Here is a 16,488-nt window from a genome sequence, read left to right as displayed (position 1 = left end):
GCGGCCGTTTAAAGGGGATGGCGGCCGTTTAAAGGGGAGGGCGGCCGTTTAAAGGAGAGGGCGGGGAATCGGCCACCAATATTCCGGTCCCCAGGGCGGTGACGTTTACACAGAGTTGTTCACACGGTCACTGTCAGTCCGGGTCTGGGTTCCTGCAGCGACCTCAGTTCCTTCTTCCCGGTCGGACTGAACTTATTCTCCCCCAGGCTGAAACAAATAAAGAGGAAATAAACAGATGAAACAACAGAGTCAATAACAGGGACTGGGGTTAATATTTCAACAACACTTACAGAACAGAATCACAGGAGAAAGAAGCCCGCGGATGGATGGATGGATCCCCTGATATTTTATCACATTAAACATTAACACAAACACTCACTTGATCAGCTCTAGTCTCGGGAGGTTCAGTATGAGGGGGCGGAGAGCGGGGACACATCGGTCTGTGAGGGAGTTGTGTGACAGGTACAGCTCCGTCAGTGAGGTGTTTGTACTGAGAGCGGAGGCGAGATCCTCGGCTCCAGAATCTGTGAGACCGACACGATACAGCCTGGAGATGAGAGAGAGTGAGGGTGAGGGACACAGAGAGACAGGAGACGGTGCAAATCCCCAGTGTTTATCAGTGACACAATTACTGATCATATTAATGTTCAGTGTCAGACACCCAGTGAGTGTAAACACAATCTCTCACAGTCTGGGACTTACATCAGTTGCTGTATTTTACAGTCCGGGTTCGTCAGAGCCGCAGACACCAGTTTCACTCCGGAATCTCCCAGTTTATTCCTACTCAGCCACAGCTCCGTCACCGTGTGGTTTGTACTGAGAGCGGAGGCGAGATCCTCGGCTCCAGAATCTGTGAGACCGACAGCATCCAGCCTGGAGATGAGAGAGAGTGAGGGTGAGGGACACAGAGAGACAGGAGACGGTGCAAATCGCCAGTGTTTATCAGTGACACTATTACTGATCATATTAATGTTCAGTGTCAGACACCCAGTGAGTGTAAACACAATCTCTCACAGTCTGGGACTTACCCCAGTATCTGTATTTTACAGTCCGGGTTCCTCAGAGCCGCAGACACCAGTTTCACTCCGGAATCTCCCAGGTCGTTGTCTCCCAGTCTAAACACAAACAGACAGAGTAAGAAACAAACTGATACAAACCCCGCCCGGCGAGGCTGAGATAGATAACTTCTCCCAAACGGATATTTATGGAAACACCTCAGCACATTATTGAACAAATCTGTGGATGTGGGTGTTTGGTGACTTTCACCATTTATTCTCATTCCCCGACCGACCGACCGACGACCGGGAAATGTTCCCCGTGCAGAGAACGGCGGCAGGCAGGCGGGCAACGCGCGCGACCCGGGGGAAGGGGTCGATCACCGGTGACCCGGGGCAGTAAAATAGGAGGGGTGCCCCCCTCCCCATCCCCCCTATTTGGTGCTGGACGGAATAACAAAATAGTGGAACAATTTTACAGTTCAGTGTTAGTGACAAACGGACAGTTACCTCAAGTGCTGACACTTGTGCAGAACCGGTCCCAGCCGCTGGAGACCTTCACACTGAATGTAGCAGCTCTCCAGACTGAGGTGTTTGATTGTATCACAGAGCCTGATGACATGAGACAGGACCGCACAGTCAATCGGGGTCAGTCTCATGCCATGGAATGAAAGTGTTTCCACAGATCCCAGTGTCTGCTGAGCCAGTACAGGACTCTGAGACTCAAACAGGTAGTGCATCGTGTTCAGGAGCCTCCTTTTATCAAACTTACTCCCTGCATTTCTAATCTGGTGTTTAACCTCCCCCTTCACCCAGTCACTCACTCGGCACATTGTTTGATGAGAGAATTTACCCAGAAACTCCTTCAGGATCCAAGCTGACCGTGAGGAGGAGAGACCAGCGACAAAACGGAGAAATACTTCAAATCGCCCGTCTGTCATGCCATGGGCTTCAATGAGGAGTGTCGTGATATCCCCGCGATCTACAGTCATGAATTGTGCGAGTGCGGCTACAAACTCTTGGATGGTGAGGTGCGGGAAGGTGTACACCACGCTCCGGGCTGAATCCTCTCTCTCCAAAAGTTCCATCAGGAACCCGGACAGGAACTGGGAAGGCTGCAGATTGTATTTGATCAAATCATCATCTGTGAACACAATCTTCTTCTCAGCCACTCCAGTGAAGGCCATCTGACCAAGCCTCAGTAACACCTCACGGAGGTTCTCAATCTCACGGCCGTGGTTTTTCAGGATGTTGTAAATAAAGTAGCAATATAGTTGTGTGATGGTCTTGGGAACTCGCTGCGGGTCCCGGTGTGTTTGTGTGAAGAAGGGGCCCAGTGTCAGGACAAGGATCCAGCAGTAGGAGGGGTTGTAGCTCATGGTGTACAGGATCTCGTTCTCCTTCACATGTTTGAAAACAGCTGCTGCCACCGTCTGATCTTCAAAATACCTGGTGAAATATTCCTTCCGTTCCTCACCAACAAATCCCAGGATTTCAGCCCGGACACTGATCTCTGCCTTTTCCAGTAAATGTAACGCAGTGGGGCGGGTGGTCACTAGCACTGAACACCCTGGGAGCAGCTTGTGCTGGATTAAACTGTACACAATGTCAGACACTTCACACCGGGATTCAGGATCTGGGCACTGGTGCTTAGGTTCTGTGTCTCTCCGACTGTCAGCAAAATCGATTCTGCCCTTGAATTCATCCAGACCGTCGAATATAAACAGCAATCCCTCTGGGTTCTTCCAGACCTCTCCTAGCATATCCCCAAAGTAAGGATACTGATCCAGAATCAGTTCCCTCAGGTTATTCTGTCGTTAATCATGTTCAAATCCCGGAATTTGAAACTGAAGACAAACTGGAATTGTTGGAATATTTTCCCCGTGGCCCAGTCATGAACAATCTTTTGCACCATTGTTGTTTTTCCGATCCCCGCGACTCCGGCCACGGCAGACGAACTCCCAGATTTGGATTTGCTCATCGACACATTCTGGAATAACTGATCAGTTCGGATTTTTTCAAACTCTCCCCCGAGATGTTCCTCTCTCCACTCATCATGGTCCCGGCCTCTTGCCAGCAGCTCATGTTCCACCAGTGTCCGATCTCGAACAGTGGAGATGATTGTGAGCTCAGCATATCGATCACGCAGCTGGAAATCCTTAACCTTCTCGTTCATCAGGATGGTGTTCACTCTCAGTGTTTCAGTCTGTGCTCGCAGAGTCTCCTTGTGCTTCTGCTGAACATCTTTTATCAGGTGAGATAAACAAGAGGTCCTGAAATTAGATTCATCACGCAAAGAAAAACACATTCACGGATTCTAATATTACGGTTATTAGTTGACTGTGTTATTGATCTTATGTTATCTGATAGTTATTGTTATTTATTGGTTAACTAAACAGAATATTTGGACAAGTACAGGGATTGGAAAGGTTAGAGGCGCGACGCACGTTGCAGCGCCCCCTGCAGCCTGTCTGTCTTTGTTTATTTGTTGTCCAGTTGAATGTAGTTTGTTGTGTTCTTTTATACTGTTTTTAACTGTGTATATGTGGGGGGCGGGGGGGAAAACTTTTAAAATCTCTTCCCTGCACGGGAGACCCGACCTTTCCCTGTCGGGTCTCCGTTGTCGTTGGGGCCTAGCACCGTGGAGCGGCCTCCAACCGGAACGACCCGGGGGCTCCAGTCGCGGAGTTTGCGGACTTACCATCGTGGGGCTGGCTGGCCTCGGAGCATGGGGAGCGGTGGTGGCTCGCTGCTGCGGCCCGACTTCGGAGGCTCCGACCGCAGGCCCGGTGGACGGGACATCGAGAGCTCGCAGGTCCGGGTGGGAGACCGCTTTTCGGAGCTCCCGCAACGCAACTTCTCCCGCCTGTGTCGCGGAGTTGGAACGACCCGGAGCGGGGCCGTACATCGCCCGGCGTGGCTTTAATGGCCGCGGGACATGCCAACGCCCGCCGGGGGCTCCCCGTTGAGACATTAAGACCTGGAGCGGGGCCGTACATCGCCCGGCGCGGCCTTAACGGCCGTGGGACTTACCATCGCCCGCCTGGGGGCTTTAACATCGGGAGAAAAATGGAACACAGGGGAGAGAAAAGACTTTGCCTTCCATCACAGTGAGGAGGAGATTCTCTGTGATGGATGTTTGTGTGAATTGAATTGTTTGTGTGTCTTGTAGAAATTGTTTCTTTTTGTATGGCTGTAGAAACAGAGTTTCGTTTGAGCCTCATTGAGGTTCAATTGACAATGAATATATATTATATTGTATTATAATATTGGGCAATCGCGGCTGGTCGGGAGAGTTTAAATGGGGCAATTTGGTCGGCATGAACAAATTAAATAGAAGATCCTGTTGCCGTGCTGTGTGATAGTGTAAATCTATCGCTACAACTCTAAATTCACGAGTAATCAACGCGGGAATGAAATAATTTCCCGTAAAGTGGGTGGTGCGAGTTATGCCGTCATTCATTAGATAGTGTACTTCCAATGTTTGAAACTATCAATGACCTGTCTCTCCATAATCGCAGAGGACTGGAGAATACCCAGGATCGTTCCTTTGTTTAAAGAAGGAAGTGGAGATGAACCAGGACATAAACCTCGTCAGTGGTTAGGAAGCCATTGGAGAGGGATTGTTGGAATAAGATTTGCTCGCACATGGAATAGAATATGACAACTAGGGAAAGTCAGCGTGACTTTGAAACATAGAGACATAGAAAATAGGTGCAGGAGGAGGCCATTCAGCCCTTCGAGCCAGCACCACTGACTTTTGGAGTCCGCAGTGATTTGTTTATGATATATGAAAATGACTTGACTGTAAATATAGATAGGCTGCTTCGGAAATTTCCAGACACAACCATAATTGGTGGAGTTACGACATGTTGTAGGAAATATGCTATCAAGCTGGAAATGGTACGGAGAAGAATTACGAGGATGTTGCCTGGACTGAGCTAGTCTGAGCTATAGGGAGAGTTTGAGTAGGCTGAGACTCTATTCCTTGAGAGCAGGAGGACGAGGAGTGATCTTATAAATGTGTATACAATCAAGAGAGGAATAGATCAGGGTACTGACATGGATAGAAAATTGGTTGGCAGACAGGAAACAAAGAGTAGGGATTAATGGGTCCCTTTCAGAATGGCAGGCAGTGACTAGTGGGGTACCGCAAGGCTCGGTGCTGGGACCAGCAGTGACTAGTGGGGTACCGCAAGGCTCAGTGCTGGGATCGCAGCTATTTACAATATACATCAATGATTTAGATAAAGGAATTACAAGTAACATTAGCAAATTTGCAGGTGACACAAAGCTGGGTGGCAGTGTGAACTGTGAGGAGGATGCTATGAGAATGCAGGGTGACTTGGACAGGTTGGGTGAGTGGGCAGATGCGTGGCAGATGCAGTTTAATGCGGATAAATGTGGTTTTCCACTTTGATAGCAAAAACAGGAAGGCAGGTTATTATCTAAATGCCGTCAAGTTGGGAAAAGGGAAAGTACAACGGGATCTGGGGGTCCTTGTTCATCAATCAATGAAAGTAAGCATGCAGGTACAGCAGGCAGTGAAGAAAGTCAATCATAACAAGAGGAGTTGGCCTTCATAACAAGAGGAGTTGAGTATAGGAGCAAAGAGGTCCTTCTGCAGTTGTACAGGGCCTTAGTGAGACCACACCTGGAGTATTGTGTGCAGTCTTGGTCTCCAAATATGAGGAAGAACATTCTTGCTATTGAGAGAGTGCAGCGTAGTAAACCAGGTTAATTCCCGGGATGGCGGGACTGTCATATGCTGAGTGAATGGAGCGGCTGGGCTTGTATACTCTGGAGTTTAGAAGGATGAGAGGGCATGTCATTGAAACATATTAGATTATTAAGGGTTTGGACACGCCAGATGCAGGAAACATGTTCCCGATGTTGGGGGAGTCCAGAACCAGGGGTCACACACACACAGTTTAAGAATAAGGGTTCGGCCATTTAGAACGGAGACGAGGAAACACTTTTTCACCCAGAGAGTTGTGAATCTGTGGAATTCTCTGCCTCAGAGGGCGGTGGAGGCCGGTTCTTTGGATACTTTCAAGAGAGAGCTAGATTGGGCTCTTAAAGATAGCGGAATCAGGGGATATGGGGAGAAGGCAGGAATGGGGTACTGATTGTGGATGATCAGCCGTGATCACGGTGAATGGCGGTGCCGGCTCGAAGGGCCGAATGGCTTACTCCTGTACCTATTGTCTATTGACGATGCTCTGAGCAGTGTTGATGTACTGATCCTTGTGGTACAAACCCATAACCCCTGACCAAGTGCCGACAAAGTTGATAAAGTGGTGAAGAAAGAATATGGCATGTATTGTCCCACGGGACATTCAGTATGAGAATCACAAATTCATGCTGTAGATTTACAGAAATATAGGATAGTACTGGAGTAACTCATCAGGTCAGGCAGCATCCCTGGAGAACAAGGATATGAGAAGAGTCATGTCAGGAAACCTCTTCAGGCTGTTTATAGTGGGGGTGGTTGGAGAAAGCTGGGAGACCTGGAAGACCACTGCCTCACAGTGCCAGAGACCCAGGTTTGATCCTGACCTCAGGTGCTGTTTATGTGGAGTTTGCAGCTTCTCCCTGTAACCGTGAGGGTTTTTTCTTCCAGAGTCCTTCACATTCCTCTCACACCACACAGACCTAGGTTAATTGGACTGTAAATTGTCCCTAGACTGCAAGTTGATATAAACATGGGATACACTAGGACTAGCGTGAAAGGGTGATCGATGGATGGCGTGTACACAGTGGGCAGCATGTCATGTTTCCATGCCGTCTCCCTGAACTAAACTAAACAAAACATGCAATTGAATACCTTTCAGATGAGCAGGTAGTTCCCGGGAAGCCTTTATGTTTTTGAACGATTCGATCAGATCAGAACCTGTTGGAATCAGTTCGTGAAATGAGTCTGAGTTGCATTTTGACAAAAAGATCAAATTCTCTATAGAAAAATGTCCTGTACCTTCTTCCCCCATTGCTTTCAGCAACTCCTCCAGTTTGGGGAGCAGGTGGTGCATTTTCACGAAGCATTTCCATATCAGTTTACGGACCTGCGGCTCTTTCTCAGTCACCAGGTTGAGGAGAAGTGTGGAACCGGCCGCACGGCTTCCTCTCTCCGTGCGTTTGATGACTCGCTGTGAAGAGTGTAGAGACAAGTAGTTATAGAGCTGTACTGCATGGAAACGGAACCCTCGGCTAAACTTGTCGATGGATTTACTGGAGTCACATAAGTGGTAGAGTGATAGAGCAGTATACCACACGGAGACAGGCCATTCAGCCCACATTGTCCATGCCAACCAAGTGGCAATTGTAAGCCAGGGCCATTTGCCTGCATTTGGCCCACAGCCCCGTAAACCCCTCCTATCCACTCATCTGTGTGAATGTACTCTGTAATCCCTAATGTTATCCACTTTTCCAGCTTCCTCTGGCATTGTGTTCCAGATATGGGCTGCCCTCCAGGTAAACCTGTTGTCCCCAGATCCCACCTACATTTCTCCCATCTCCCCTCAAGCCTACACCCTCCAGTTTGTGGATCCTTTATCCTGGAAAACAAGACAGTGTTCCCATTATCCCAGCATCTCCTAGTCTTACACACCTCAGTAAAGTCACCCCTCATTCTCTTGCACACCAATGAAAAAATATCCCAGCCCACCTAACCTCTTAAATATAGTCAATGAACTGTGGCCTCAACTACCTTCTGTGGCAGAGAATTCCACAGATTCACCACTCTCTGTGTAAAAAATGTTTTTCTCATCTCTGTCCTAAAAGACTTCCCCCTTATCCTTAAACTGTGTGTGTGGCCCCTTGTTCTGGACTTCCCCAACATCGGGAACAATCTTCCTGCATCTAGCCTGTCCAACCCCTTAAGAATTTTGTACGTTTCTATAAGATCCCCCCTCAATCTTCTAAATTCTAGCGAGTACAAGCCGAGTCTTTATAGTCTTTCTTCATATGAAAGTCCTGCCATCCCATTCATTAAAGCATGTTGCCATGGTCTGATTAGTTACTGCTTTCTCAAAGAATTAGATTTTTAAAAATTATTATTGAGCCTATCATCTTGCTAACAATAGATGTGAAACGAAATGGCCCAGTGGTTGATGTAAGACATTTTGAAATTCATAGGAGTAAGTTAGTAGCATGTTTAACCCAAGAATTTACATACTAAGGAAGCATGTTGGGGAAAAGGTCAACATGTAGTAGGTAAATTACACTTGGAAAGCCAATTATAGATTCAGAAAGTGTTTACATTGTAAAGCATAGCTGGCCGCAGTAACGGTAAATATAGGAGTTTGTAAACCAGGTTGAGGCTAATAAGACTCACCAGGAAATAACAGAAGACCTTTAATAGTATCCATTTGGCAGAGAAGATTAGAAATGGGGAAAAGCAAGGATGTAAGGCTGCAAAGAGAAGTTGATCAACTATTAATTATCCCAAAATGTAAAAGGTGCATAACTATTGTGTTGTGAGTGTTTTGGCGTGTTTGACAAACTCACCGCCACTGTACGGGATATTCTTTGTGACTGCGCCGTACTGAGCTGTAATTACAGAGAGCAGTACAGCACAAGAATAGACTCTTCGGCCCACGATATTATTTTTTTTATTTTTTTATTTTTTTAATTAAGTTTTTTATTGGAGGGGGAAAAAAAAGAAAAAAAATTCACAGTACATCTGACGTATGGCATTACATTTTCCTCCATTTTGTTTTTTATAAATAATAATAATAATAATATAAACAAAATAACCCTAACACACCCTCCCTAAACACCCCTTGGCAGCTTATTTTTTCACAATCCAAATATATCACAAAATCAAATGCCCTTTTTAACAATAATAAAGTAACAAAACAGAATAAAGGCGGATCCCCACTTACTGTCAAGTGCCCTCAGTCAATAGGTAGTTCCTTTAGACCCTCAAAATATGATAAAAAAGGGTTCCCATTTCAAATAAAACTTTTTCACAGACCCCCTCAATGTGAATTTAATCTTTTCTAGCCTTAAAAAAAACATCACGTCTTCCAGCCAAGTAGCAGCAGATGGAGGAGTGGTAGATTTCCAGACCAGCAAGTTTCTCCTACGAGCCAAAAGTGATGTAAATGTAATGATATCAGACTGGGTTCTCCTGACGCCGGAGTATCATCACCCGGCAAGAACATCGGGCGCCGTGGCGGCGACTGTGGAGGCCTCAATAGGCCCGACTCTGGGTGGACAAGAGGATAGGGACTGGACTTTGTGCCTTCCCCCACAGTGGGAACCACTGTGAGGGGATGTTTTCGTGTTTTGGTGTTGAATTTCTTGAATGCTATGTTGTATTTTTATTAGTGTGCTGCAAGGATATCTGAATTTCCCCTGAATAAGGGGATTAATAAAGTAAATCTAATCTAAACCCAAGGTTTTATCTGTTACACCAAATACAGCTACAAGCGGGCAAGGTCTCACTGTCATCCCAAGGACTTCACTGATGGTTTTAAAAACCACTGCCCAGTAGTTAACAAGTTTGGGGCAAGACCAGAATGCATGAGCTAGATTGGCTGGAGAGAACGAGCACCTGTCACAGCCAGCGTCCGTCCCTGGATATATGTTAGCAAGCCTGGCTTTGCTTAAATGAACCCTGTGTAAAACTTTAAATTGTATGAGCCCCAATCTAGCACATGATGACGAGGAGTGGACTTTTTTCAGCGCTTCAGTCCAGCATTCCTCAGACAGATCCATACCAAGGTCATCCTCCCACCTAGCTTTAACTTTGTTCAGGTTTTGATCTCCTAAATACATCAATTGAGAATATACTGCAGAGATCAGTCCTTTATTTGCAAAGGTAAGAGTGAGTTTATCCAACACTGTGACAGGAGGGAGATCAGGAAAAGAAGGAAATGTTTTCATGACAAAGTGGCGGACCTGAAGATATTTAAATAAATGATTATGTGGGAGGCCATGTTTTTTGTGTAGGTAGTCGAAACTATCAAATATGTTGTTAGTGTATAAATCCTTAATGCACATAAGACCATTCAAACCCCACTGAGTCAAGTGTAGAGGGGGGGAATCAATGGTTACTATGAATGGGACCCAGAACTGAAGCTGATGTAAGCTTATAATGGCAAGGAAATTGGTTAAACATTTTCATGGTGGATAGTACGACAGGGTTGGATGTAAATCTAGAGGGTTTCAATGGCAGGGAGGAATATACTAAAGCTGGGAGAGACGAGAAGTAACATGATTGTGACTCAAGCAGACACCAGTCTGTATCTGGTCGGTGGAGCCAGTATAATATCTTTTGGATATTGGATGCCCAGTAATAATTAATAAAGCTAGGAAGGCCCAGTCCACCTACTTCACGACCTCTTTGGAGAGTGCACTTATTGACCCTTGGAACCTTGTTACCCCATATAAAGGAGGTTATAGATTGGTTAACTGAGTTAAAAAATGACTTGGGTAGGAAAACCGGTAAACATTGGAACAAGTAAAGAAATCTGGGCACGATATTTGTGCAGGAAAACATTTGAGTATCAGCTGAAGTTACCCACTCATCCATTCCTCTCCCTACCTTGTACTCTTGCTCACTGAAATATCTCTCGTATGCTAGAACGAAGACAACATTCTCCACCGCCTCTTGAATCGCCGCTTCCAGCCTCTGGCGGTAATGATTTGTTAATTCCAGCAGCTGCCAATCATCACACCTTTCCAGGAGCTCCGTCAGCGAAGACATTGGAGGAGCTGTGATGAATCAAAATAATGGAATTATCAAGGGTTGTCCGTTTTCCACCACGGATAGCCGTCACCACCCCCACTCTGCTAAAAGGCAGACCACATGACGGAGATGAGGTGCTCCGATCAGCGGGTTGCTGTCCGGCCACGAGCCGGATCTACCCGCACCCTGTACGGAGGGAGGGAGACCCGGCTGTGATCCTCGACTTGCCCCGACAATGGTCCCCAGGCTGTTGCTGTAACTCATTCCCTGCGGCATCTAAACAATGCGCTAACTCACAACAATTGTCCCTCTCCCACTGTTCAGTCCCACGGGTGCATTCTCTTCTTGATTCTGGGTGGACACAATGTCAACACCTTTTGACAGAATACACCGTTGTGACATCTCTCCAACCTCTTTCAATACTTCTTGGTCCCTTTCCTTCTCTCCTTATCCCAATACATAACCTATTCCCCATCCGCAAATTTCCCCAACCATTCCAACCCAAATCTCAACACCTGTCCCACCAGCATGCGATTGCATGCGTCTGGCGCGACCAAACGTGGTGGCTTGAGGCGTACGGCCTCGCGGGGCCGGTCCCACTTCCAACCGCGGAGGCGTCTGGAGTTGTGCGGGGCTGGTCCCAACATCATACTCACCAATCAGGCGGGCAGGAGGCGGGCCGACTGAATTTGGACGTCGCACGGCGTTGGGCAGTGACGTCATCGCGCAACGCCAGGCGCTAGCCGTACGGCGTTAAGACGCTACGTACGCCCTCAATGCGGCTGCGGGCCGGCAGGCCGTTGTCGCGCGGGATTTTCGGACAGTGCAAGATTTTTGGAGCCCCGCGCGATGTCGGGACCAGCCCCGCACAACTCCATACGCCTCTGCCGATCAAGGTGGGACCGGCCCCACGAGGCCGTATGCCTCAAGCGACCACGTTTGGTCGCGCTAGACGCATGCTATCTCATGCCGGTGGGACAGGCCCTTTACATTTCACATCATTCAAACATCGTGTCGCATTACAAGACCTTTGACCCGTTTTCTCTTTAGTCTAATTTTGGTCCTGGTTTCATCTCTAACCATCTGACAATCAACACCCCCCTCCCCCCCTCATCCATATCCAACTTTCCCGTGCCGTTCTCCCATCACTTTCCCCAACTACAATCAACCCTTTCCGGTTCAGGCCTATTTTGACCATCCTAATTCCTTGATTCTCTCTCATTTCCCCATTAAACCTCGAACAACTCACTGGGAGAAGCTTCCCATCCCTGACAAACATTCACTTATTTTCCCTCATCAGACCTTCAACATCCTTTGTTCACCAAGGCTCACAAAACTTAACTTCTTTGCTTCTTCCGCTAACTGACACGCTGAGTCTGAACAGTTCTCTCACTTATAAAAACCTCTAATCATCACATGTTCGTACCCCTCTAGTAGCTGCTCCCAGACAGTCTTTATACCCAACAAATGACCCTAATGTAGACAGACCTGCCCTATCATTCCTGCACTCTCTCCGGCTCAGGTCTCTTGGCCTTCCGTTGATTCCCTATTCCCTCTCCCCGTGTGTACTGCAGGTCAGGCAATCGGATCCGGTCACATTGTTGGCAGGGGCGGAAAACCTGGGGGGGCCAGAGGGGACACGTCCCCCCCATGTTTTGAGAGGTGGGGAACACCCCCCGCTCCCAAGTTTTTGTGATCCGATTTTAAAATCGCCGCTTTCCGCGAGGCAGTTAGGGTGGGACTGAGGATAGAGCGCGGCGATTGGAGGAGGGAGACGTGGCACAGACCTGCGCCTCATCCGCAGGCAGGATCGATCCAAGCCGGGTCTCCGGCGCTGGCCCGAGTGCCCCCCCCCCCCCCACGGGTGGCCAGAGAGGTCGGCAGTCACACACGAGCTGTGCCCCCAGGGCCACAGCCAGTGAAGAGAAACAGCCCTAAACCCAGCTCAACTCTGCCTGTCCCGCCAAGGTGAACCTGCCTGGACTTGCGGGAAATATGGAAATATGGCCAGCGCGGAGAAGCAGCGCTGGTGTCCCATCAGTCCAGTCAGGGCTGTAGTTAACCTGGCGAGACAGGCAGAGTTGAGCTGCATTTAGCGCTGGATTGAGCCTCCGAAGTCTCGCGCGTGTGAGTGTGCCGCCAAAAAATTGTGTCCCCCGTCCCCTCCATGTTTTGATAGCGAGTTCCGCTCTTGATTGTTGGGATATTTATATCTGACGTAATTCTACAACACACCGTCGTCTGTCCTCGTTGTCGAGGCCACTGGATCTCCTCCCTGGTCCGCTCCATCAGCCATGGTGGTGACTGCCTTTCACACGTCCCGCTGCTCTGTAATAAACAGATTAAAAGCCGGTATTAGACAACAATTGCAAGGAGCAGGACAACACTTTCAGCTGATGACATCACACGCTGTACAGCATGTAGGAAAGAACTGCAGATGTTGGTTTAAATCACAGATAGACACAAAATGCTGGAGCAACTCAGTGGAACAAGCAGCACCTCTGGAGAGAAGGTTTTTTTTTTAAACGGGTGACGTTTCAGGTCAAGACCCTTCTTCAGACTGATTCAGTCCCTCCAACACATGCTTGTCTTATCAATAAATCAACCCCCTAAATTAATGGAACAAATATACATTGGAGACAGCACTAATGGCAAATATCTTTCCAGGAAATAAGATGGGGGAACACATAGTCTGGGTAGCTCTGGAAATTAGGTTTATTTGGAACAATAAATGAACATATTAGGAGCAGGAATATGACACTTGGCCTCTTGAGTTTGATATACCTTTTTGTAAGGTTGCAAGGGGTGGGGCATTCTGAGGAAGTGTTAGAGTGGGGCATTCTGAAACCTTGGGGAGATGTTGTATAGAAACATAGAAAATAGGTGCAGGAGGAGGCCATTCGGCCCTTTGAGCCAGCACCGCCATTCATTGTGATCATGGCTGATCGTCCCCTATCAATACCCCGTGCCTGCCTTCTCCCCATATCCCTTGACTCCACTAGCCCCTAGAGCTCTATCTAACTCTCTCTTAAATCCATCCAGTGATTTGGCCTCCACTGCCCTCTGTGGGAGGGAATCCCACAGATTCACAACTCTCTGGATGGAAAAGTTTCTCCTCATCTCAGTCTTAAATTACCTCCCCTTTATTCTAAGACTGTGGCCCCTGGTTCTGGACTCGCTCAACATTGGGAACATTTTTCCTGCATCTAGCTTGTCCAGTCCTTTTATTATATGTTACTATAAGATTCCCCCCCCCCCCCCTCATCCTTCTAAACTCCAGTGAATACAAGCCTAGTCTTTTCAATCTTTCCTCATATGACAGTCCCGCCATCCCAGGGATCAATCTGGTGAACCTACGCTGCACTGCCTCAATCACAAGAATGTCCTTCCTCAAATTAGGGGACCAAAACTGTACACAATACTGGTGTGGTCTCACCAGAGCCCTGTACAACTGCAGAAGAACCTCTCTACTCCTATACTGAAACCAAGACCAAAGAGATGGCGGTTAAGTTTGGCAGGTCCAAGCTCCCCCTTCAGCCGGTTAACACTGCAGGGATGGACATTGAGATGGTGCAGACATATAAATATCTGGGAGTGCACCTGGATAACAAACTGGACTGGTCTGTCAACACCGATGCCCTCTACTAATTTGAGGAATGTTTCTTTAAATTTCCATACCCCAAAAAAAGTTACAAAAGTCATGTGTTATCCTGGTCACTAGATTTGTGCAAATGCCGTACTTCCACTCACATAACCTGACAGACAGTCCCAACTCATTAATTCTCATTTCGTTATTCAAATCTGTACAAAATGCCTTCCATGCTACAAATCCACAAAGTATATTTTCCTCTTGTTACCATTCTGCTGCACCGTCTCCTGGGATCACTCTCTCCGCTGTGACCAGAGGGTGATAAAAACGAGCAACACTCCTTTACTACACCAAACCCAAACCAATTAGGAGCAGACGAGGGCAATCGATCTAATTTATGATCCCAGCTACAAAGACAGATGTGTTGGGACAGCAATTCGTTCTTCCCCCGCACACACACACACACAATTAAAGCATAAAATAATCTCCACCCTACTATAGTTACCCAACCAGATGCAACTAAATTTAAAGTAGCTCTTTCTTCCCAATAACCCTTTCTGGCTTAAGTCCTCCCTTCACCACCTCCAGTTTAAATTCCATTTATAATATTGTAGAGGACCAAGAAACCAAGAACTCTGGCAAGAGGAAGTTGCTGGCCAAAAATAAATGAAAACTGGAATAACAGGTTCAACATCTGATGCCCCAATTTCATTATAAATAATTACTTTGAACGTTGGGCCATTTAGTAAGTGAAACAAATTCCAACATTTACTTTACAAATGTATAGATCTGTGTCATTGTGCAACATGAATCTCCACCAACGCATCCAATGACAAAACGCAGCTTATTGCACTTTATCTGTTTATTTATGTGTGTATATATATATATATATTCTATGGTATATGGACACACTGTTCTGTATTTATGCCTACAATACTCTGTTGTGCTGTAGCAAGCAAGAATTTCATTGTCCTATCTGGATCAAATGACAATAAACTCTCTTGACTTGACATGACCAGAATGTGCAACTCTCCGTACAGACGGCTCAGAAAGGCCTTTACTCTGGTAATTGAGGACGTTTTATCAGCAAAAATATCTGAAAGCGGAAATAACAAGCTGACGGTTTCATTATGAAATAGTTCCCATTTAGTAAGTGTAAAACAAACTGGGACATAGAAACATAGACAATAGGTGCAGGAGTAGAGGCCATTCGGCCCTTCGAGCCTGCACCGCCATTCAATATGATCATGGCTGATCATCCAACTCAGGGACATTTGCTTTGACTCCAGCAGACTACTCCAGCAAAATACTCACCAATGGATGGATGTCAATCTGCTGTCCTCGCTCCCCGACCGCCCGGACAGTGGGGCCCCTCTCCCCACAGCGGCCCCGAGTCTCCCCGCCCGCCCGGAGAGTGGGGCCCTGCTCCCCACAGCCAGGGCCGGCCCTAAGCCGATTGGACCGATTGCTCCCAATTGGGCCCCGCGCCAATGGGGGGCCCCGCGCTAATTTTCCGTATCTCGCACGGAAATACGAATTCGCGTTGTTCAATACAGTTTCTTTTTTTGAAACGTTCGACTTGTTAAATACGGATTTTTTTAAAACGAGCATGGATAAAAACCACTGCACTGGCCATCAGACAAAAACGATGTTAACTACTAGCACGTCAACAGCCAGTAGTTAACACGTAGTTATACAATGTGTCATGAATTAATCGATCCACATTCCTCAGTAAATGTAATTGTGTTTTGACCAAGTATTAATGACGCCCTGGGAAATCTATTCAAAGGAACGCAACGTCATTAATACTTGGTCAAACACAATTACACCGAGCAATTTAGATCGATGCTTTGACGACATTGAGAATTTCTTAAAACTCATCATCATAGTTGAGGGCTCAGACCGCGAGCTTCTTATTGGTGCGCAGGTTAGTCATTCACCTACCGACCCACGTTGTGTCTATCTGTCTTTCGCTCCCTCCCTCCCTCCCGCCCCCCCCCCCCTCTCTCTCTCTCTCTCCCCCGCTCCCATTTTGTCTCTCTCTCGCTCTCTCACTCCCTCTCTCTCACCCTGTCGCCTCGGCATTCCCGGAATCATTGACGTTTTGCGGTGACGGCTGCATCTGCGGTTCCTTTCCGTTGGGGGGGGGGGGGGGGCATTAATTTTTGTTGCCAAGGTTTTAGAGTAAAGCATAACTTACTTCCCCAATG

At 47.3% G+C, this 16,488-nt stretch overlaps 1 protein-coding gene across 1 annotated transcript; it reads right to left on the bottom strand.

Moving 5' to 3' along the window:
* Positions 1–2,796: 2,796 nt before the first annotated feature.
* Positions 2,797–13,018, bottom strand: LOC116969353 (NACHT, LRR and PYD domains-containing protein 3-like). Its single transcript, XM_033016216.1, has 5 exons — positions 12,925–13,018; positions 10,546–10,715; positions 6,970–7,141; positions 6,823–6,888; positions 2,797–3,239 (listed from the first exon to the last, which is right to left on the bottom strand). The coding sequence occupies exons 1-5, from the start codon at positions 12,983–12,985 to the stop codon at positions 2,797–2,799; spliced, it is 912 nt and encodes a 303-aa protein (XP_032872107.1). The 5' UTR covers positions 12,986–13,018.
* Between the last annotated feature and the right edge of the window lie 3,470 nt (positions 13,019–16,488).

The sequence above is a fragment of the Amblyraja radiata genome, unplaced genomic scaffold (genome assembly GCF_010909765.2).
Source record: "Amblyraja radiata isolate CabotCenter1 unplaced genomic scaffold, sAmbRad1.1.pri S159, whole genome shotgun sequence".
NCBI classification, from domain to species: Eukaryota; Metazoa; Chordata; class Chondrichthyes; order Rajiformes; family Rajidae; genus Amblyraja; species Amblyraja radiata.
This window is presented reverse-complemented; position numbering and strand designations above follow the sequence as displayed.